We start from the raw sequence: 24656 nt of genomic DNA, 5'->3' as shown, positions 1-24656 counted from the left end.
AAGGATCAACTCCCAAGTGAGCATCTGCCTGCTGTGAAGCCAAGCACCCAGACCTCTTTTTGCAGAAGGACCAGTTGGCACCAAGCAGTGCAGCCAGGTCTTCCTTCTACAGGAGTTACTTTTGTAAAAATCCTATATGGACGATTGAGAAATGGAAAGCAATGCTTCCACATCACCTCTTCACACGAGCAGGGTCTAGCAGGAGCTAGGCCTATACTTTGTATTCAGTATGCATTTGTTTACATTCTGTACGTGTTTGTTTTCTGCAAAGCATGTTTTAGCACTATTCAGGGTTTGAACTTAACCCAATGAGAAGAACACTTTGTAACACAGACGACACCGAAAGCGTAAACCTGAGGGGTACGCGGTACGCTGGAACAGTCGGACCACCGGAGAGCGTTTTCAGCGCAGATGATCAGCACCAGGAACCTGCCCGAGCCCACAGCTCCGGCCTGCCCGGCTCCCGCTAGCACTACCGGCACACCGCCGCGCACCGCAGCCGGCCGGGCCGAGCCCAGCCCCGGGGCGGTGTATGCGCGGTGCGGGCCCTCCCTCCTCTCCGCTGCCGGATACTTTCTCTCTTAACCGCGGCCGGAGGGGGGAGCCGATATAAAAGGGGTTCCCAGGGGCTGCGGGCAGCAGCCGCCGCGGCCTCTCCTGCTCCGCTCGGGGAGCCGAGATGGACTCCAACGGAGAGACCCACGAGCTGAACGGCAGGGCGGAGGGAGCGGAGCCGGCGGTCGTCGAGCGGGTAGGACGCGGGGCTGGGCTGGGGGGAGCGGGGCTCCTGCGGGGCTCGCACTGCCCTGGGGCTGTCACTGCGGGTGCTGCTGCCAGCCCAGGGGCTGTTGCTTCAGTCCGGCGCTCCCCCTTTTCGTGGCGTGCTGTGCACGCCTCCCATTTTGCCTGAGATCAAAGACAAGCCAGGGAAAGACTGGAAAATCTTTTTCAGGCCTGGCATGGTGGCTGCGGAGCTCCTGCGTGGGTCAGCACCCAGCTTCTCACCAGAAATCTCAGTACACAGTGAGATTTCTGATGGGATTTTTCGATAGTTTAAAGCCATTCCCTCTTACCCTAACAGGGAGATCGAGGTTGGATGCTAGGGGGAAATTTGCCACTCAGAAGGCGGTGGAACACTAACACAGGCTGCCCCATCCCTGGTGGTGCCCGAGACCGGGCAGGATGGGCCCTGGGCAGCCTGAGCTGGTGGGGGAAAGCCAGCCCACGGCAGGGATTGGGGCTGGATGGTCTGTGAGGTCCCTTCCAACCTAAGCCATTCTACGCTTCTACGATTTCTGCCTGGGAGGGGCTGCATGTGCCTATTTCCATGCAGTAATCCACATACAAACAAGAGAAAGCACAGCTTTTCACTGCTTCACGTAGTCAAAACACGCCTAGAGGTGTGCACTGGAAAGCACTTCATCCCATATTATGTTTACATATAAAGGATGTTTTCTAAGCACACTGCTTTTCTAAAACACCGAGCAGCTAACAGAGCATCTTTCATGTTCTTTTGAAAGGGACCAAACTCTGAAAAGCCTCTCTCGTTCTCACCGAGGACTGTCACACGGAAACAGCTGCACCAAACCACTACCCACACCACTGGTGAAGCTGTTTGGCCACAGGTGGTTGCATGACTGTGCCTTCCCTCCCTGGAGCTCTCACAAACATGGACAACAGACCAGAAAAAAAAATAAAGAAAAAAAAATTCTGGTTTTAGTAAATCCTGGAAAGTATCTAAAGAGAAACAGGGCTGGGATGTGCAGTTCAAACTGCTGGCATTTAAGCCCCTGAATTCTCAGAATTTGCATTTATTTTTTTTTAACACCGAGATTCGTGATTGCATCACAACTACATGTAATGGGAATTTTTTTTTGTCTTGGTCTGTTAAGAATTTTTTTTATGACTTTCCTGTTTTGCTTCATCTCCAGTTGCATGCAATTATTGCTTCATTATAGTTTTCCCAAAAAGGCTGCACCAGTAAAAGGATAAGCAGAGAGACTTCATGCTGCATTATGCATATACTCTATTTAACACTTCAGAGAACTTCCCAAACATGATTTCATTTTCTAAAATATATATTAGAAAATTATATGCACAAGATGAAACAGGAAAGATTTCTTAAAAAGCAGGTTTTGAGGATTAAATACTTTAAGAATATGATCAAGTTTATAATTTACACAGGCCAACCACAGGGTCTCAACCTGTGGTGTCTGGAGCTGGACCTGCTTGTATGCCTGCTCCAGGCAGCCCTGAGGTGCTTACTGCCCATCCTAGATCTGCTCTGCCTTCAAAATACGTTCTCTTTCACATCATTCTGTTAGTGAATTCTCCTTCACATCATTCTCTAGTGCCTGGAGACACTGTGGAGTCTCCTGGGACCATGCCTACCTGTGCAACCTGGTTGAGTGAGCTTGCTTTGGCAGGGGGTTAAACTAGATCTCTAGAGGTCCCTTCCAACCCCTACCGTTCTGTGAATTCTTCTTATGCTAGCTGATACAAAATGCAGGTACCTTCAAAGCAAAAGATGGCTTAGTTACCTTCAAAGTAGGCTAGAAGCATGTTAATTTTATTACGTTGAACTTACTGCAATTCTGAATAAGTGGTCACATTCATTCTAGATTTGATTTATTTTAACTTTGACATTAACTTGGATATTTTTTTTCCACCACCTCTCATGCTTTTAGAAGGAAGACATGCCCAGCTTCTAGTGCTGGCTTGACACACTACACTCACTAATGGGAATAATTACACTTGGAAGCAATGCTTGCCTTTTGTGCAAAGGATCTGTTCAATGCCAATAGTAACTGTTTTTTCATGCTCCTGTGTTTGCTTCTGTTGTTCATGCCTTGTATCGAAACAGCCTAGGAGCTGCTGCAATGTGACAACTAGCTCAGTTTGGGGTTTCCATGATGGCAAGAAATGCCAGTGGAAATAACTAAAGGCCTATGAAAAAAGTGAACAGAAATTGGATGGTAGAAGACAATAGCTGTGGAATATTGGATTTCTGTTATAGTCACATTCTTGCTAAAAAGTTTGTATATTAATTCCTAAGTTACTTTGGAACATGTCAGTTTCTTGGCATTGTAGTGCAAGTAACAAATTTCAAATGTGTAGGAACTTATAATAATTATCCCACATATGCAATGAAATGAGACATTCTGAAGCAGCACCAAGTACTTCCAAGCTGGTGTTAGCTTTGTAAGTAAGTAGCTAGGACAAACAAGCAGCACCTTGGCAACACAATGCAGGCAGCCCACAGCACAGTGGTGAGGAGCAGCTTCTGTTTGGATTGCTCTACAGGCAAGCTTCATTTATAACTTCACAAAATCGTCAGGTGTGCTGATTACTTATGCCATCTAATGAGCAAAAGTATTTTGGCTTGATCCTGGAACCAGCACAGCTTTAGGAAAACAGTGCTCTGCCCTGAGCTAACACGACTGTCCGTTTCCCTTCTATTCATGCAGCGTTTTTAAAACTCAGGAATTAACACAGCTACCACTTGTTAGCTGGTTGTTTTTTGTTGGGTTTTTTGGGGTTTTTTTTTCTTGACAGTTGTGTTTTCATTTTCTGTTTTCCATATACAATGTGGCTGCTCTTTAGTATAGACTTTTAAAAGTGCTAGGAAATTTAACACAGGCAAAGGCGTTGCTTTGTTTGGTTTCTTTTTTAATATGTTTTCTAAACTGCCTGGAACCACTGCTGCAGTCACGTCTGGAGGCAGTGTCTCCCAAGCTAGGCAGTGCCCTGTTTGGTTGGTACTTGAACAGACAGATCTCCCCCAAATGGAATTCCTACAGGAAGCATCACTGATGATTCAGCACCAGATTTAGGGATTTTTTTAATGAGTCATTGCTAAGTTGAACAAGTGGTCTAATGTTTTGCTGGGGAGAGGAAATCACATCTTCCCAAGGAGGTGTACACAGGATCTAACATTCCATCGTACGATTGGCACAGCTAGAAATACTTTCCTTGGGAGAATTTTTTCTCTTTGCAGAATATTTTCCCCTATTTTTTCAATATCAGAAAATTATTTGAAACAGAGGGGAAATCTGATTTCAGTGTCCACACATTGACCCACTGTGTTTCTATTACGTAGGTGACAGAAATGGACATAAACTCTACCTCTGTCAGCATTATTAAATAACTGTATGAAGTCACTAGCTCAATTCTACAGCGTCAGGGTTAGTCTGAGAAAGAATCAGTGTAAAGTTCTGGAGCTGTGTTTTTAGTTCTGTGTAGCTTCTTTTATGTCTGGCCCTTCTTTGATATAACTGGAATTTTGTGCTGGATGTTTTCAGCTTATTTTTAGTTAGAAAGACTATTTCAAAACACGGTAAAGAACCATTCGCTGTGAGGTCGGCACAGCCTTGTTATTACTTAGCAACTTTCCATCATTTGAAAATGGGGACTGTCCCTAAACACAAGGATTTCAGGAAGCTTGCTCTGTGATGTTACAAACCCACAATTCTACTTGCCAACAACCAGACCAAAAGTTCATCCCATCTCATTTTGAAGCAAGGCTGCTTGGCTTCTAAGTGCATAAAAACTGCCCTACAATTGCAGGAGTCACTAACCTAAAGTACGAAGAAAACTGCATACAGAATTAGAGCAAGCCAAGGATTTTGAAGCTTGTTTCAGAGTAAATGTACTCAAAGGCAGGTGTCACTAGTCAGAAACTTTGTCCTGAATATATCAGCAATAATCAGTGCCTTTCATGCAGTCATTCTGAACAAAACCACGGGCACCCCATGTTTAATCAGCAAAATGATTTAAGATTAAAACACCATGAATGCCTGCACTCACACTAAAATCAGAATTTGTACGTTTCAAGAATGCAGATAGGACACCAGGCCTAACATGGAGATCACACAGAGCTCTGGGTCCTGCAGTCCCAGCTGCTGCTAGGCAGCTTCCATGATAATTGCACATCAAAGCCAAACCTCTGCCTTTTGCACTACAATTTTTGGGTCTAGTTATTCTTGTATTCTTGAATGTTTGCCTGGCTAAGTGCAGCACTGGTTTTCTAGGTTATTAGATAAGAAAAAACAGTAACCAGTCCTGTGCTACTGCAAATACTTGTTAGTTTCATTCACAAGAACAGTCGCACAAACATCAATGCTCATAGCAGATCTAGCTCATAGCTTGGAAATGTCAAGGTCCTATCAGTTTAGACAGTATTAGTCTCACACACGTTCATTTGCAAGGCTTTCTTAACATAATCCCTCTAGGAAAAAAAAAATTAAGAAGATAAGTGAAGTACTCAGGTACATCCCAAAAGAATTGAGATGAATCTTCAGATTTGCATGCACGTTATTTCTTTCTGCCCACATTCATAGGGCAGTGACAGAAGCAAACATAAATAAGCTTTAAAATAGTCTTAGTTTTCACTACTGTTCTTTTCTTCCACAAGTCCCAGATGACAGGCATGTAAAAAACTTCACCTGGCTTCTCCTGCAGATGAGTGGTACTATTCTAGGCAGCTCAGACAACAGGCTGGACAAGACAACAAACTGCTCCTGCTCTTCCTCATTGTCAGACATCCAACACAATAATTGGACTACTTCAGCAGTCACTGGTGTTTGATAAACACCCTGTTCAGCAAACAGTCACATAAACTTGGTCACAAGAAACAAATTACTGCTGTAATAGAAGCAGGACTCCTTACTATAACAGATCACTGTATGTAACAAAGATACTTTATGATTTGTGCTCAAGAGTTTCCATTTTCAGCACTGTTCCCTTCCTGTTAAATCATCAGGTGTGCCTTAGAGCTGATTCAAACTTAGCATATAAGGACACCTACCTCAGTGCCATGTTTATTTTTTTTAAATAAATACTTTTTTTTAAATAAATACAAATTCTTTCTGTATTTCAGGGTGACTCAGTTATTCTGGGTGTACCATTAAGACAACTAGTGAAGCAAAGCCTGTACCCACAGTTGTCAGTAAGCTGACGTATCCAGTAAAACTCGGTGCCAGTGTGAAGAAGTAAACACAAGGTTTGCTTTTGTAGAAGCAGGAAGCATCAGTTTGTGGTGCAGCATCCTGGCATCACCCCAGCAGCACTCCAGGCAAGTTGTGGAGCTGACTGCCCTATGGGCACTGAGTGCTGCTGCCCACGGACAGAGCAGCTGCACACAGCTCTTGTACATGCACCTGCAAACACACACTAGCTTTCTTTGGACTCCTTTGCCAACACAAAGCACAGGGATCAGCTTGTCTGTACCAGGCAGTTACTGTGATTACACTGCAACCAAAATGGGTCACAGGACTCTCCTTGCATGGCACACGTGCTGTTCTTCTGCCGCTGTACCTGCAGGAACAGCAGTGCCTTGCACACCTCACAGGGAATCTCCACTGGTTTCCCTCTCCCTGTGTCCCAGCAGCTGACAATAGCACGGTAACTGCTGCTCAGTACTGCCATTTGGCAACTCCCTGAAACCACAAAGCCACATAACAGCATCCTCATGTAATTTCTGTCATGCAGGACTATCATTAACCCAGGGTTAAGGCAGCAGCTCTCCTTTCATCGCCTGACTATGTATTGCTGTGCAACACATTGTCTGTTGTTAAAAGCTTCTGCCAGAGTACTGCCTGATTCTGTTTTGAACCTTTGGGCAGTTGCCTTAAAGTCCTTCCCCAAGTCCATGTTAATTTGCATTCTTAGGTTTTATGGTTTTCCATCATGAGAGAGGAGGCTCCATTTCTTAAGAAAAGGGAAATTATCATTTCTGGGGCTTCCATGATTGCACACCCTCCTTCCTGGCAGGAAGCATGGCTGAGGACACTCTCTGTGCCACAGACCTGGGGCCTCTGCTCTCCCTGTACTCAGCTCCTGCTCTATCAGCTCTGCTGGCAGGAAGCTTCCTCACAGAATAAAATACCTTCTGTTAGACTTGTTCTTAGTAACAGCTGAATTGGTATACTAGAAGTGCAAATTTGTAATTTTCTGCTAAAGTCTCTGCTTATCAGAGTTCAGAGGTGACCCAGCTTTTGCTTCCATAGCAATTCAAATGCCATCAGCCCCTGTGCTGGTTGGCCATGCAGAAACAGGGGATTAGCAGACTGCAGGGCCCTGACTCTGCAGCCATGTATTTGGCCTGGAAAAGAAAGAGATTGCACTCAGCTGATTCCATAGGAAGTCCCAAGCTAGTGCAGCTTAGTGGGGCCAGGAGTGGGAAAAGGAGACTGGTTAGAGAGAAGAAAGGTGAAAAGCTAGGGGACAGACCCCTGAGTCACACAGATTTCATTTTTAGGCTGTGGAACAGAGAGAACAGCAAACTAGTATCCAGTTCTTCCTCACTGAAGCTGGTATCACTTTCAGAGCCATTCTTTTCTCTGAGCAGCAGAAGAGTAAACAAACCATCCACATGAAGCTACGGTTACACCATTTAATTCCTTCCGCAGAAAGAAGTCTGCTGCTGCCCCATGACATTTTTCTCTCAGTAAAATATTTAGACTGTGGTTGTGGTTACAGCATGTCTGGTGAAAATAGGTCAAGTTGGGCATTTGAATGCCCTGGAAAAACTGGGAATGTTTTTGCTTTATGTGTCCATATCTGTCCTTCCAATAAAATGCTTTTAAGTCTGGGCAGGGGCAAACCTGGCTCCAGAGATGAAAATTTAATGGTTATTAGAGATGCTCAGGAGAGCGAACAGAGTGTGTTTTCTGCATTTCTCTTTAAAAAGAACTTTTCTTCACAGTATTTTCTGGCAAATACAAACATACTTGTGCAGTAAAAACATCTCTCAGAAGCAGATTTGAAGCAGTCAGCCAGAATAAACTGATATTTGAATATCATTTTCATAAAGTCTACAAGATCCATGAGAGTGAAATCCTAACCTGTTAGGAGACTGCAGAAAAGCATTACACCTCACCTTCCTTCATCTAAGGGCTAGGCTTCCACACCTAGCCTAGTTAGCTAAGCTGCATCTAATCCATTGGGAAGTAGGAACCTCTGGACACGCACTGCCAAATTCCAAGTTAGGCCACCTGAATCGTAATCAGGAAATATTTATTTCATCCATCCCTCCAGATTAACCAGCTCTGTTTTTGCCCTGCAGTAGGTTGTTCTTTTCCTATTTGTTTGCTAGGAAATTTAAAGACCACTGCTGATGGGAAAATGGAAAAAAAAAAGCTTCCCTTGTAATTGGGCAGTGCTTGGCAACCACAAGTCATACAGTGTTTCAACAGAAAAAAACATCGTCTATGTAAGGACCTGGCCATAGCATGGCAGAGTGAGAAACAGCAAGAAAAGAGGTCAAAGAAAGCTCATAGAGCAGCCAGCTCTCACGTAAATCCTCAAAATGACTCTCATGACTCATGAAAGAGCTAGGTAGATGTGTGATGTCCACTGAGTGTGAATGTAATAAATATCTGTGTTTTTAAGTATGCCTTTGTGTGCAAGATACTTCTAACAATATGTTGGGGTTTTCTTCCCCCCAACTTTTCTCAATGCAAGCATTGCAGATTTTCCAGTCCTTACTTTTCTCATGGTAGAAAGTGATTAGAATGATCCTTCTAGAATTTATCTGCCCAAGTCCAGTATAATCACTACAGTTATGTCATCAGATGGAGGGCAGTGATAACGGTGAAGGAGAGAGACACAGAGTCTTTGTACTACTGTTACTGTATCAATATCCCTACAGAAATCAGTTGATGGGTTGTCTCTGACTCTCTATATTAATAACCTTTTTCTTCTCTCGATTTTAGTACAGACCATCACAGTGGTTTCAAAGAAATGGACCTATGAATATCAACCACTATGCAAACAAGAAGAGCGCTGCAGAGAGCATGTTGGACATTGCACTGCTGATGGCCAATGCATCGCAGCTAAAAGCTGTGATTGAGCAAGGACCTTCTTTTTCATTCTATATGCCACTTATTGTTCTTATCAGCCTGTCGCTCACAATGCAAGTTATGGTGGGAGTACTTCTGATATTCCTTGGTACGTAACAATAGCAAGAACCACTGACATGTATTTTTCTTACAGAAACAAACCTGAATATGCAGATTCTCCATTTATTTTTAAAAGTTTGTTTGAAAGCCTTGACATCAAAATTGATTAAATTTTTCTTTAAGGCCATAGAAATATTGCAACAAAAGAAATAAGGGCAGCTTTATGTGGAATCTTCAGTTTCAATTAACACCCTCCTATTCATTTGCCAAGAGCATGAATATTCCTCTTTTCAGAGTGTCTAAAGGAGGAAGGAACCTGATGAAATACCATAAATCAACATTAGTGGGTCAGATACAATCATGCAGTCTGCCCAGTTTCATAATACTGCTTTTGGCAAGACTTGTTACTTAATCTTATGACCAAGATATACTTACTCCCTATTAGTCATACTGTGATATTATAAGAATATATTGTGAATATAGATCAGAAATGAAGATCGGACTGTCCATCTTCACACTGGTGTTTTATATTATCTTTGGCTTACTTCCATTTCTGCAATCAAATCAAAGCTTTGATGACATGTTAAAAAATCTTGTTTTTGAATTTAGGAAATTATTCAAAGCATCTTAAATCTCTAGGAAAGGAATCACAGAAATGTACTTATTGCTGATTTTTCAAACCTGCATTAAACTGAAATTAAAACTAAGAGGAAATATAGGTTTTCTTTCTTAAGTAGAAGCAAGAAGTTACCCTAAGAGCATTCCATGACATGAATCAAAACTGTGACATATAATATCAAAACTACAGTCCGAGCAGCTTCCTTAGCCTACAGATACTACAAAGTGACAGCCAGCATTCACAAACAGCATTTACTGAGTTACAGAGGCCTCCTTGGGCATTCTGATGCTCTGTCAGTGTTCCAGTTTCACAACTGAACAGCTTTGTATTCAAGGAGGAAGTTCCAGGAAATGAGGATACAGCTGACATAGCTTTTTTACTCTTACAAAAGAGACAGAGCATCTGTCTCTGCACTTAGCAGAGTTGGCACAAGGGCAAAACCCCAGTCCTGGCACAGAGGAGATTCCAGAAAGGGACTGGAAAAAGTAAGCTCACAATACTGGGGAGCATGGTGAGAGAGTCAAGGAAAAGTGAGCAAAAACAGCCACTTATCTGTATCTTGGTTGAAGGCACCACCCTGGTGGTTGTGTTAGTTGTTTACAGCCCAAAAGCCTGCTGGAGGACTCATTTATCACTTCTGCCAGGCATTACCGAAGTGGCTTCTTTGTCAGTAATTTCTGACAAAATGAGCAAAAAACAAAAAAATACAGAATACCTCAACTCCAAAGCCGTGCTGCGATGTCAGTGTGGCTCGCAGACTGCTTCATGAACAGAGAAATGCATCAGGAGCCCAGCCTGGGCTCTGCACTCAGCAGTGGCTATGTGTCTGGGGCACTGAGGACACCGAAGTCCCCAGGTCACACAGTATGCTGTTGGGGTAACTTTTGGGGAGCATGCTGTTTTGCTGAGCTCGAAAGGTAATGAAGACTGAAAATGATTACGAAGGTACAAAGATAAAGGCATTGCAGGAATAGCTTGCTTTCCACAGTGTAGATTTGGTAGTTTCAGCCTACAGAGCAGTTTGCAGTTGCGTGGCCTTCCAAGAGGGCTGAAGACAAGTATTTTACATAATGCCAAAGAGGCCCTTTTCCTCTTAGAGCCTCCCAGCTCAACCCACAGATCTTTTCTAGCTTCCTGATTCAAGAAAAGCTCTTCCAGAAAGACACACCAAGACACTTGTGAGCCTAGGAGGTGCTTACAGTCTTTTTCTATGAAAAAGGAAGTGTTGGAAATTCCCTCTCAGGCTGAAGCAGCACTGAGACTGTAACTCCCCCGAAGAGTCTCTGTGTCCTGCTACAATCACATGAATACGCAGCTTACAAGAGAACTACCTATTCTGGAAAATCATTTTCATTCTGAGAAGTGTTCAAACTTGTCTCTGAAAGTGATTTGGTAGTGCCAACATTTTAAAATAAAAGGAAAGAAAGCGTTGAAATAGCATAGTTGGCATGAAATGGTAGTATTCTAATCCCACTGCAAAACCTAGAGAACAGCTGATCATTTTCACAGTGTCACTTGAAGTACTGTAGTAACAGAGATAGGATTACTGCAATCCTACTTCAAAATTTAGAGCCCCACCTCAACTACTAAGCTGTGTTTTCTTTAGTCCTTGTTTGGACAAAGGGACAGCTCTGAAAGTGGCAATTTTCCTTCAGGCATGATTTCTCCTAACTCACAAAACATGCTAGGCCATTAGTGCCTCTTTATTAGTTTCAAAGCCAGCCAGCTGTCTGAAATGTCTTTCCTACATACTTAAGGATTAATGTTCCATTTCATTTATTCTGCTTCATTCACATGAAAGCACCGGATTCTTTAATGGTACTATTAGGATGCAAATCTCCACATAGCTCCAGCCTTACTAATACACAGAAAATCATTTTCAGGTTTAAATATTGCCAAGCTTAAGTTATTTTAGGTCAACACAGGTGTGCAGTAGCTTAAAGCTGTTCAAGTAGTTCCCCCACACTGTCAGTGCACTGACCACCCTGCCCAGCTGTACTGCACCAGCAAACATGACTTCAACAGATGCCCAGAATTCCTTCAGACCCAAACATTATATTTCTTAATTAGAGACTTTAAGGGAATCTGGCTTTGAATATTTCAGCATCCTGGACGTGTTTGCCACCATTTTACTTAACCCATTCACAGAGATAGCGAGCTCTGGTTCTGTGGTTCAGTTCCACAGTGTTAACAGGGACAAGATATTAAAAATTAAAAGTAAAGTTTACTTCACCCAATAGACTTGCAAGTGTACGTATGTACCTATGAGGAAAAAAAGTCAAAGTTGTATTTTTGTTGCTGAAAGAACCTGTCAGGTATAAACTTTTCCCTACAGGAGAACAGAGACAGAAAAACATTAGCTTTCCACATGAAGAGTGAGGGGGCTTGGCTGTCTTCTTTGCCTTAAACAAGCACATTTTAGTCTATCAAGTGTGTTATCAGTTCAGTGTAGCTAAGCTTTATGTTTTTACAAAACTTGGAATCAAATCTTAAGTTAATTAATAGTATCTCCCCTTGTGTTGTCCTCTCTATCTTCTATTAGGGGTTTACCCAAAGAACTGCAAGAAGCAAAGAAAAACATTTACACAGCTGGTGCTCTGTGACAAGAACTGCAGCTACACTGCTCTGAGACCTTCCTCTGTTTAACAGATAGAGCATTCTGAAAAGAGTCAATGCAAAAATTAGAGAGTGGAAATGCTCTGCAGCTAGAAAAGGGCACCAGTACAAAGACATCCAGCACTTGACAGAAGAGACTGCCTAGGAAGAGCCTGGAGCATTTAACTGTAGGAAATGTACCTTCATTGCGTCCTGTCAGGGCTTCAAGCTTCATAACTGAAATTATTTTTAGGCTTGAAATCTAGTCTTGTTGCAGACTTTAAGAGATCAAAAACTCAGAAGGTTCCTAGTAATGTTGTGTATGCCTTTGTGCATCCACAGAGATTAGATGCTAATTACTGGAGGCTATTAGGCGCCTTGTGATTAAAGATCTTCTCCTTAGTGCTTTTACTGACAGTGCAAAATTGTCCTCCCCTTTTAAGTATGACTGCTGCAAATAGCTCCCTGTAAGAAATTCTTTAACTACATGAATAATGAAGACTTTTATTTTGGATTTTGAAATATTCATATACTTAAAACTCTTCTCTTCTTTCTCTTTGAAGTAAAATATGACCTTAACAACCCCGCAAAACATGGTAAGCTGGATTTCCTCAACAACCTTGCAACTGGACTAGTATTCATTATAGTTGTTGTGAATATCTTCATCACTGCCTTTGGAGTGCAGAAGCCAGCTGCCAAGTCAGAGTAAAGACAGCGAGTACAAGGTGAGTCTGAGCTGTGCACCATCAGAAAGCAGATTAGCACACAAGAATGCACTGCCCACTGTGGCATAAGTTGAAAAACAGCAGTGAGCTTCCCTGTATGGTTCTAGACTTCACAGGTAAATGAGTTGATTTCAGACTGCTGCAAAAGCAGAAGCTACACTGAAATAACAATAAGAGTTCCCTGCATTTGTAAACACAGAGTTCAAAAGTTGATGGCAGTGCCTGACTTTGTGAGGGACTGTGTGTGTCACAGATGGGAAGTGACGGGAGCTTCCTTCTGGCTTAACCACTCCTTTTCCTCATTGCTGACTCAGTCTATTAAGAAAATAATAACACATTGTTTCCTCTAAATATCTTTTTTTTGTAAGGAAAATTCTGCAATATATGACATTCAGTCCGTTAGGCGTACCGAATTCTTATTCTTTGGCCAGTGAACTGCCAGAGCTGATAAATCCAACATGCAATAACAGACCTCACTGGAGCTCTTCAATTCCTATGCAGATAACGTGATCTTTCTTTTCTCCCAAGTTGCTGGGTTTTCTGTTTATTGGAGATTCAGCCCTAAGTCAGACATTATTTGACACATGGATATGAGGATTAATACAGTAATTGTGAGAATCAAACTGTGCATCATCCTAGTGTCATAGATATGATGAACAATTTGAGAAGAAATAAACCTAAACTGCAGGCTTGCACTATGTTCCAACATCTGCCTTCAAAACAGGACTGCTAAATCAGCATGGGCCAGCATCACTCTGGCTCTGTCTTCCAAATCTCATATCACAGATCTCCAAGATCACCTTCAGAGGATCTCCTGAAGGACTTGCTTCATTTTCTGGACAAGCCTTGGTACTCTGGCCATGCCTCTAACATCATGTGCTTGAGTGACTTGTCTTTTTGAGACGAAGTCCTCTCAAGATACTATCTGCTATGGAAAAGCAGCTCAAGGCCTTACACTGAGTCTTTCTAAACACATCCTGCTGGTATTAACGCTTCAGAGATTTAAAGGCAGTTGGCTTTTCATATATGAACTCAGTCAAAAAATACAAAATATTGAAACCTACTGTCTGAAGAACAACAACAGCAGAAATCTGTAGCAAGAATGAAAACCAGACAAGAATGTGTCGGGATGCTAAGCAGGATGGTGAGCTAGGAGGAAGAATTTGCTTTCACCAAGACCTGCGCAGTTCTGACTGAAATGAGAGTTTCATTGCAACTCCTGGCCATCTTTTCTGTGGATATTAGGATGTATTTAATTTTAACCGTATATGGATGGATTCTCTGGGAAGAGATAGTTGGGTCATCCATTTCAGCAGTACACACGAGAACAGCACTGAAACACTAGCCACAAAATTACACTGACAAACTCAAGAAAAAATAGGGTGAAAGATGACTGGAGTTTAGCTGTCTTCACAAGATAAATCACAGAACTCAGTACCATATTAATTATGCATTAGGCCGGGTTATGAACATTACTGTGCATGAGCTGTATAAATGTGCAGAGTGCTTGCCCCTGAAAATTTCACAGCTGTCTATGGACTTCATCTCCTTCTCACTTCCTCCTGCACACATAGCTGAGTTGTATGGGAGCATCAGTGGGTTTGTGGGGTCCTTCTGTAATCCATATACTCTCAACCCAAAGGATCTTGTGATCCAATTATTAGGATAATGAGATCACTAGTTAGGAAACTATACCTTAAATGAGATGTCCGTTTCCATGTAACTCATCGAAGGTCAGCATGACATCACGAAACAGTTGTGCCTAGAGGCTGGTGATAGCTCATACAGTTGGCTGTGTATTGCTCTGCACAGCCAGAGTATTTCTTCACATAGAGAAATTTGATCTGTATCTACAGCTGAAAATGGTTTAATAAATTTGCAATGCCTTGATAAGGGGAAATAGGTATTTTATGTGATCTTGGGGAGAGACAAGACCAAATTTTACATTTTACATCCAAAAAAAAAAAACCCAGTAACTGTATCATCTCACCTTGCTTTCTGCACATGAAGTTTCCTAATAAAATGGCTAGATGTGGTGCCTAGAATTCACATCTTTTAATTCAGATGTGTTAGATTTGGAATTACTTAGTTGCTTTGGATCACTACATCTGTTGTCTGCTCATTTGTGCACATTGCTTCTGCTAAAAATACCTGTCTGTAATGATCATCTGATGGGACTTGAAAGATAAGAGTTTTTCACAGTGGACTTCTGTAAGCTCAAAGCCCTAAGAGAAATATGCAGTGATTTTCTGGCTTCATTTCTACTGCACACATTTGAAAAGAGAAATCATTTCACCCCTCTAAGGTAAGTTTGTAATTTACTGTAGTTCCTGAACCACTAACATATCAGTATCTTTGTTTCTCATTTCAGAGATCTGAAGCATCTGTTCTTCCATAGATGCCATTTGCACTTGGGCCAGCTACACTAGGACACGTTAAAAAATCTGAAGAAGCCAGACACACAGAGCAGCTTTCTCAGGTTTCCAACAGGCAATGCATCTGTGTACCTAGACCTTTCCAGTGCATTAACACTTAAATCGCTTGGCATCTAAGGAAAGATTGCTTTTGACCCAAGGACATTGTTTTTTCCAGGGATTTGCATTTCAATTTGTAGATCATTTTTCAGAAAAGTGGCATGAACAGCTAATATCAACTGATGGGACTTCAAACATTTCAGGACTTCCCATTTCTGTGCCTTTTACTTTTGCAGTGTCTTAACATTTCCACAGTGGTAAGAAGCTGCAGGCCTCCAGTTCTGGCATGCTCACATTGCCCTTCATTTCACTCACCTATGCTGTCCATAGCACAGTGGTTTTCCCTTGCTGTTTTCACAGGTAACTGTCCAGCCTCATACTAAAGCAATGACAAAACTAGAAGCAGTAGACTATCTTTTGGCCAGTTTTTCCTCACAGATAGTCCTGCATTCTGTTTCTTCATCTCTGGACCACAGTTAAAGCTCTGTGTATGCAGACACAGGGATAACCTCATTGCTCCATTACTTACTGCAGTATTCCACCTTCTGTGCATTACACATACTTTTGGAAATTCCATCAAAATAGCTATATGCTATGCATCCAGCTGGAAAAGTAGAGGATACAGGGTAAACTTCACCTGCTAAACTGGTGCTGAGAGCCTGCCAGCAGTTCTAGTAGGAAGCTTGTGACTTGCTGTTTCCTCTTTGAGATAGCAATTGCTGCAGTTATGCCATTTCTATGAGTTCATGGCTAAAATAACTTTAAATACGTATATATACACCTTTCAGGTTATTACCTGCTGGCTCAGGGACTGACAGTTTCTAAATACACTATTGCAAGTAATGGTGTACGTTAAAAAAAATTGTGGCAATTTTTACATTTCCAAAGAATCACATCTGCAGTCAGAAAGTCCTGCTTTAGTAGGTCATATGTGCTTGTATGTGCAGATTTGTACTAATACATTTCCTTACAATTAAGTTTTAAATGCTACCTTGCACATATTATAAAAGTTTGTCTTTCATGTATCTCATCTCATTTCTCATTAATTATCTTCCAAGGTCCATTGTTGTATTGTATCTTCATTTACTTAATCTATAGCAGTTATTGACAGGAAATAAATCAGAAACCTGTTAATTAGTAATAAAATAGGCCGTATTCTTTTTTATTTTTTTTTTGTTGCTTCTAACTTAACATATATTTAACCAGTATTTGGCAAACAGTGTTTTTAATCACGTGGACTGTACAAATGTAAGTGTAATTCAGAACAAGTACTGAATGAGGTACTCAGGACCCCAGAGCAGTTTTGTTTTCTTTGTTTAAACACAAGCCAGTGAACTGTTTATATGCATACTTGTGCTGCAGCAGTGTCAGTGCTGTATTGCAGTGAATAAACAAACAGCAGGGCAGGAAGCCTTAAACGTATTTTCATCTTGGGAAGTAGACAGTGGCCTAACATGTTAATGTGGCACTTGGTTAATGCTCTGAAATGCTCTGATATTCTGGTTTGTCCTTACTACTCTAAAGGCAGATACAGACAAAGGCTCAACTGATGCGTGCTCTGTTTATATGTGGTGATGATATGGCCTGGTTCTTAATGGAGCTTTTCATTCCTGCACCGCTGGTTGCCACAAATCTCTCTCATGTGCACTGAAGCACATGAGAGCAGCCAGATAGGGCTGCAGTACAGACACATCAGGAAGACAAGGCACACCAGCAAAGCTTCCTATCCCATTTCCCAGCTACCTGTACTGTAGCAAAGAAAAAATAAGTGTGCAGAGCTCTGGGGTGTGAAGCATTTACCACATGATGATACATCAACTACTAATTCCAGTGGAGTCTTCCAAGACAATTTTGGTGGCATACAGGAGGAAAGGAAAAGTACTTAACATTAAACACACTGCTGAGCACCAAGTGCTGAACAAGCAGATCTACATGAAGGGGGCAGATGTCTGCTCACTTGGAGTCTGCTGGAACCAGGCTTAGCACAAGAAGTCCTTCAGTCACCCTGAGCTGCCAGAGGTGCAGCTGCAACAGCAAAACAGGGATGATTGCAATTTCAGAAGGCCTGATCTCTTCTTCTAATCCTGACACATGAAAGGTCGTCCATCACTGCAGGACATCAACAGTATTCAACCTGCAACCAGACATTTGTGGGTTTTTTGTTTGTTCGTTTGCTTTTAAAAAAAATTAAAAAGGATGCTGTTTTATTACTTCATGATTTGTTGTGCTTAAGTAAAATTTGCAACATTTCTTCAGACATGCAATCTGGGTTTTAAGTCTCTGAAGCCTTCAGAGGTCATGTATTTTTTATCAGACAAAAGCATCTGCAAGTTGGCTTCAAGTATAAATAATTAAATCACATGATTACCATTTTTTTAAGATTAGGTACTTATTTAAAATCCTAGTACATGTTTCCTGGGGGCTGCAAACAAATACATCAGTTTGAATGATTCTTTGGGTTTACTGTGCTTCTCCAGAGTTCTTGGTTGTAGGCAAGCATTGCACTTAAAAAGAGGTCATCAATAATAAAGCGAGATGAATCTTCACTGGCTCTCTCAGGAAACAGTTCATGCCAGGACATCTATTTACTTGTTTCATAAGCTGCTGGGCAGCATAAGAATTACACATGCTGTTCTGGTTGCTCTCATTAGTCCCTCAGCATCAAGACCTGACAATGCTCATGTTTTTGGCATAGCTGTATTTACTTTAGAGGATGACAATGGTTATTTACTGGAAGTAACCTGTAAGCATTTGTCTTCTAAAACAGGTCACTAGCTGACAGCTGAATAGTCCACAGAACAGACTGACCTAGTAATATAACCCTGGTCACTGCTTCCCTCGGCCATCGCTCGGGAGGTTTTGGCCACTTCTTTTCATTTATCCAGACAAACTCTTAATCCCATTTCTGCCACATCTTCCTGCAAGCTGCACCACACGTGCTGAGTGGAGTTTGTGCATGCAAGGGACACAGCCCTGTGCCAGCAGCTATCACTGCCCTGTGCAGGGACAGTTACTGCACATTACAAAAAAAACTTAGAAGTTTTTTGTTGTTGTTAGCAGCTGTAAGAGGCATTAAAAAAATCAAGCATGCAAATATTTACAAAAAGGTTATCAGTGAGGAGCGGCAGAACCCAGAAAACTGTGCATGTTGTTCTTATTTGCTAGCTTCCAAGAGTTGATGCCACTGCAAATTGTACCTGATTCAGTAAGCACTACACGTGGTACCCATTTACGCACTGTTCTACAACATTTTACAACGTGTTTCCAAAAAGAAGGAAAAGATCCAGTGCGGAAAGCTGGCCATCCTACAGTGCAATCTGTCAAACCACAGGAGGACAGCCTCGCTAGAAAAGTGCTTCCTTACTGCAGGCCAGTGGGTGAGAAGAAGCTGGTGGTGGGCACTCATACACATAACTCAGCCCTGATAACCTTCACACTTAACAATACTCCTTGAAAATAAAACTCCCTCAGGTTAGAGGCAACGTATAGCAAGTCAGCAGCGCTGAGACTGACAGGAGCTCTCTCTGGTTTCATGTACAGAAAACCAAAGCGCTTCTATAGGACACTTACATCTTTAAATCAGTGATTTTGAAGTTAAACAGGTAAATTATAACACTAAAATGCAAGTCTATCTTTTCATAGCTAACACCACAAACCCAACACTTCCATCAGGAAACATGAAGCCAGTAGCACATCAAGAGCCTCAGAACAGTCCCAGCAGCACTCCATTGCCCATAAATTAACAATCCAGCAGTGCTTAAGTAGCAATGTTTAGTTCTTCAGACAACAACTTTATCCTGGTTTTGCAAACATCCAGGAAATGATGTTACAGAAGGATACCATAGACATTGCATTTCCCTTTGAATATACCCAGGAAATAACTGGTACTCCAGAAACCAACACAGGGCAATTACTTATAAATTACCACTTGACAGGAAGAGTCACGGCCAACATTGCTTGAATACACACACTGACCTTCCTTCACCATACCCCACAATACTTGGCTCCAAGGCACCTGCTCCTTCTGTGTGGAGCTGCAGAGCTGGTGACCAAGAACAGCCTACACTCCAACAAGCATTCACAAGCATTTGGTACAACATACCTGGGAGCAAGGCGTCCTCTGCTGGGTTTGTGCTTGTTACTGCTCACAGCTCTCCTGCCACCACCACTTCTTGTAAGATCCTCCCAGCCTAGACAGGAATCAAACCTCCTTCCTCACCCCACTGTTGCCCCATATATCACCTCCTCCACATTCAGTTACCTCTCATGTACCCAGGTGAGAAGGAAAAGCCACTCTCCACAGCTGAGCTACATAATGAGCAGGGCAGGAGGGAGCCAATCCTAGTGCCCCAAGGGAAGCCCATTTCTCACATGCTCGCATTTCTCCTATTTTCTCATGGTCTATTTCTCACAGCTCCTGGTGATCAAGTGTGTCAGGAGGGGAGCCACAAGTTACCCAGCATACATCATGGCAATCAGTTGAAGACACTGAACGTGGTCTTCTAGCGTATCCACAACCATTTATGGCCCAACCCACCATCTGGATGCTGCATGGGAATGGTGAAAAGATGCTTAACCTTGCGACTGGATGCAGAGAATGAGTCTGAATTCACTTTCTCCTCCCTCCAGACTGTTGAAGCAGAGCTGAGTTTTCATGGCACTCCTCCTGTTCTTGCATTACTTCCTGGCATGCACCATCCAGTGCCTGGCTGCTGTCCCAGGGCAGTGCCACAGCCCCATGGGGGAGGCAAACCTCTCCCTGGTCTCCCCTGCAGCTGCCCCAGCAGTGCTTCCCCTCTGTTCTCCAGTCCTTCTCAGAGGTGGCCCCAACCTTCTTTTTTTTTTGTCAGGATAGGACTGAATTATTTCATAGAGGATTTGTAAATCAGCAGCCACAATACGCAGAGCTGCACCAGAACTTCTGAAACAGTTCCAGCCGTTTGCCCTGGCACCAAAAATATACAAGAGGAAAACAGTTCCACCACCACCCAGTATTACCCCAACTGTTTGGCATCAAGGAAGAAAATTATTTAGCTCATTGGAAAGGAATTGATTTTCACATCCGTGCTGGAGTTGTGAAAACTACCCTGATGAAAATCATGTGGGAAAGCCCAGCAGCAGTGCAATCCCATTCTGCCTCTGAGAGCACCACTGTGGCACAGGGCCACGGTCATCCAGCCCAGATGCTGGCACCTTCCCACCTGCTGTCACTGCTGCCACACCCTTCCTTTTCCAGGGGCACAGCAGCAACATGCTTTTGTTGTTTTTGGGTCCCACCTCCCTCCTGAGAGGCAGGAGAGGGCTGGGGTGGGACTGGCTGCAGCAGCAGCGATAAGCAGGGCAGGAAACCCCTGCATGATGGGGGTGGCTGCAGGGCAGATGTGCAGGGCTTGGGCCCCTGTGGCCCATGTGGAGCAGCCCGGCTCGGAAAGGTTTCTGCTTTGCTGGGCATGATGGCATTAAAGATTCAGCAGCACCAAGATGTAGGAAAGCTTTTTCTCGCAGCTGCAGACTACTGTGGCCTGTGCTCCAAAATAGAAAGGGCAGCTCGGGACTCACCTGAAATGCTCTCCTGTGCATGCAACAAGGCAGGGCCCTGCTCTGCACTTCTCCACAGAACACGGGGTGTTGAGGTAACCCCAACTGAGCCACTCCTGCAGCACAGCTGCAGGCCCCACATCAGCCCAAACGAGCAGTGACCCATGAGGCTGTCAAATCAACACCGAGCCAGGGCTTCCCACGTACCCCACAGCAAATCAACCACAGTGGGCAGACGGCCACACGAGGACAAAGCATTAGGGGCTCTTCTGGGAGGGTCAAAGCATATCACACCACACACAGCACCACTTTGCTCTCAGTACAGACTTTATTACAGTTTACATTGCCAGCTTCACCCCATCAAAAAAAAATAAAACAAATGCCATTAATTTTTACAGAATTAAAGAAGACATATGTGAGGATAAATGATTACAAAACACAGGCCATGTGCAGTGCAGCAAACTGTTGTTTCTTTGTGTAACAGCAACACATGATCACACAGCTCAGGTGAGACATTTTTCTGGAGTAACGTTTGTATACAAAGAACAGCAGTACAAGGCATCTGCAGCTGCAGTTTTAACCAAATGCTTTAATGTTTTCAAATTATTACAGTATAAGGAAAAAAAATACAAATGAAAGAACTAAGGAAGGCAGCTTTGCCTAGGCAGCTTCAAACACTGCAGGCAGCAGCTATCGAGTAGCCCCGTGTGCCCTGCAGTGAATCATCACTTCATTAGAGCCCTCGCTGGCAGGCATGCCAGCCGGCACTGGAGCACTTTAAATAGCAGGCTGTCTGCACGTGGAGCTGTGCACATGGACAGTGTGAGCTGTCACCTCTCCTCCCAGCTCTGAGGACGCAGACAGTCCAGCCTGCGTGAGCTACTCGGCCTGCCCGCTCATTGCTTGGGGCTGCCCAGTGATCCTGCTGCGACCTCGGCAGCACGGACACTATGCCTAAGACAACCAAGGGCAGCTCAGCTTTGCTTTAAATCAAAATGCCCATTCATGAAAAAAAACCAAGGAAGGAAGGCTTTGGGCTAGGTAGTGGGACAGCAGTGAGCCCTGCTGGAGGCATGGCCCAGAGCACAGCCCTGTGGGCACTGCTGAGAGCCCGCACGCTCCCACCCTTGGAGATGTCAATCCTCCAGCCTACCTCCTTCCCTAATGCTATGTTCACAGACTTCAGAGCTGCTGGGCTCCTTGGCCCATACTGCTCCTAATGCTGCAGGAGAAAAGCAAATATTTTTCTTTTCCAACCAGAGTTGCACAACATGAGAGAGGTTAAGCTGAAAACAGGACTGCTTTCTATTAGCTCCTCTATGTCTACTGTGTTTTCCACAGCATATGCAAGAACAGCCTCCATCCTCTGCACACTCAGCCACCTACTGAATTTTGCACATGCAGGACAACTTCGCCACACACACAGCTAGCACGCTCCCAAATACCAGCACAGCTCCAGAAGCAAACACTGCTCTTGACTTGATAGGGGAGCTGGGAGTCTGCAGCCAGACAGGCTCATCCCTACACAGTTTATTTTGAAGTAAAGAGCAATGCTTGCCCAGAAGGGCCTGACTCCCAGGCAGGTACATGCGTGCTTCCTCCAGGAACCAATTACAGCATTATCACTTCATCTGCCTGCACTTGCTGCACAGACACACTTGTGGAGAAGTGTATAAAACCATGGTATTTTTTCCTGAAAGAATAATCTTCAAGGGAAATGCGTGTCTCCCAACAGGCTCACCTGCAGTGCTCTGTTCTGCCCCAGAGAACTACAAAGCACCCAGTGAAGCTCTGCCCAACTTCTTCAGACCTTTTGGAAGAATTATGGCAGCTCAGGGAGAAGGAGGGAAAGGAACCAAGTCACTGCTTTCTCCAGGGACTACACATTACACAAACCTATGTACATAACAGTTCTAAAGCTTGCCTCACTTCTTGCACTAAAAACTAGCACTGACAGAGGAACAGATCATTTTCTATTCTTTGCTGTCAGGTCCTGTCACTAGTATTAGGATGAATCTGGGCTTGTTTTTCCTCCCTGCCCTAGCCATGGAGATAGTTTGTCCTGGCATTTCTGGCATTTTTTCTTAAGAGACATCTTCATCTCAAGTAACCTCAGAAGAAGAGGAAATGCAGCCATAGCCTTCAGTAAACTTCCCAATTCTCCAGTTTTCAAGGCTCAAGGAAGCCACTCAGCGTAAGGAAGTGGGAGGGCCACGTGCCCTCTGCTCCTGATGCAGTTCAGACAAGGCACTGCCAGCTTCTGCAGGCTTCAGCAACAGTTCACAACAACTTGCAACCTGTTATTTAAGGGTGAAGTGCTGGATAACCCCAGCAGAAGGAACCTGCCTAGCAGCAGTACAATCTCTGGTTTTGCTTTGAAATGAAATGTGACTGTTCACAATATTGTGAATAATGTTTTCTTGTAAAATGGAATACTGTTCCTGTAATGATGCTTCAGAGTTGACTTCAAGGCAAAGATTTAAAACCCCTTTGGATTTCAGAGCTTTTTTTTCTACCTCCTTAAAAAGGTACTGCTTATAAGTTTTAAGCAGGGGGGAGAGTAACAATTAATTCCAAATGCTATAAACTACAGACGACTTGTTGGAAGAAAAAACATTTTGAACATAAGGCACAGCAAATACAACAGGACATAATTAAAGCCCATCCAAGATGGAAGGCAGCACAAGAGAGCTCACAGTGTAATTCAGGCAGTAAAGCTGTTTGGCAGTGCTACAGGAAATGCTCTCACCTCTGGTAAGAGCTCTCTCCCTAACAGGATTCCCATGGAGATTAGATCAAGGAGACAAAAGAGATGGTGGGATGGAAACAAGGGAAAAGAAGTCTAAAACTGCTCTGCTAGGTGTCGCTTTGTTTGCCTGGCATTCGTATGGTTTCATCAATCAAGATGACAAGTGTGTATCACACTCTGTAGATACTGGGGTATGTCCACCTACACAAAACACTGCCCTGTCTGTTCTCAAGATCTCACCTCCTGCACGCTGTGCTTGGGGAGGGCAGTATGCAGAAACAGTCAGAAGAGTAAAATCAGGATCTGCTGCGCCCTTTCATCTCTCAGACGCTTCTTGAAGATATTCTTTGAGTGGAAACTTGGCCCTGTATCCAATTCTTGTTTTGGACTACACCCATGCTACTGTATCTGGTGAGCTGCCCTGGAAAGAAATACAGCTACTGAGAGATGATTTGCTTAGGAGAAAATGATGATATTTTCATAGCACAAATGAAGCTTACAACTGGAAGGCAATCTTCAATCTGAATGCTTTGAGAAAGCCAATTCAAATCACTTAGTCTTCCATGGGATGGATGCCTGAACAAGCAGCAGCACAGGGCAGCACTGAAGGATCCCGTGAGAAATTCAAATAGCTTTTGATTTGATCTGGAATTTGCATTCCAGTGAATGAAGAGCCACAAAGGAACATTTTCACCAAGTACAGGGACACGGTCCCATCCCCTCTCCAAATTCCTTACACCTTTGAGCAAGCAACTGAAGAGCTACCCACTGACAGTGCCACTTCCCACCACCATTTGTACTGAGCTAGGCTGGAACATTGTTAGTCATATGCCCTGCACACTTTACTTGCAGCCCTGACTCCCTGAACATCCCTTGAGAACTCTGATTTTATTCTGTATGTTGAAGATAACATTTGCAAGTTCTTTGGGTTCCAACTTACAGATGAAAAACATAAAACCAAGTGGCATTATGAGCAACCTCAGGCTATTCAAATAGATATACGTATTTTTGGCCATTAAAAATAAATAAAGTCACAATACAACATTCCTGCAAAAA

General features: G+C 43.3%; 1 protein-coding gene across 1 annotated transcript; it reads left to right on the top strand.

The window, feature by feature from the left end:
- The first annotated feature begins 584 nt into the window (after positions 1 to 584).
- Positions 585 to 17494, top strand: NINJ1 (ninjurin 1). Its single transcript, XM_065749906.1, has 4 exons — positions 585 to 751; positions 8715 to 8949; positions 12678 to 12839; positions 15211 to 17494. The coding sequence occupies exons 1-3, from the start codon at positions 680 to 682 to the stop codon at positions 12821 to 12823; spliced, it is 453 nt and encodes a 150-aa protein (XP_065605978.1). The 5' UTR covers positions 585 to 679; the 3' UTR covers positions 12824 to 12839; positions 15211 to 17494.
- Positions 17495 to 24656: the final 7162 nt, after the last annotated feature.

The sequence above is a fragment of the Cyrtonyx montezumae genome, unplaced genomic scaffold, assembly GCF_038088225.1.
Source record: "Cyrtonyx montezumae isolate F1298 unplaced genomic scaffold, pur_monq_1.0 scaffold_6, whole genome shotgun sequence".
Classification (NCBI taxonomy): Eukaryota; Metazoa; Chordata; class Aves; order Galliformes; family Odontophoridae; genus Cyrtonyx; species Cyrtonyx montezumae.
This window is presented reverse-complemented; position numbering and strand designations above follow the sequence as displayed.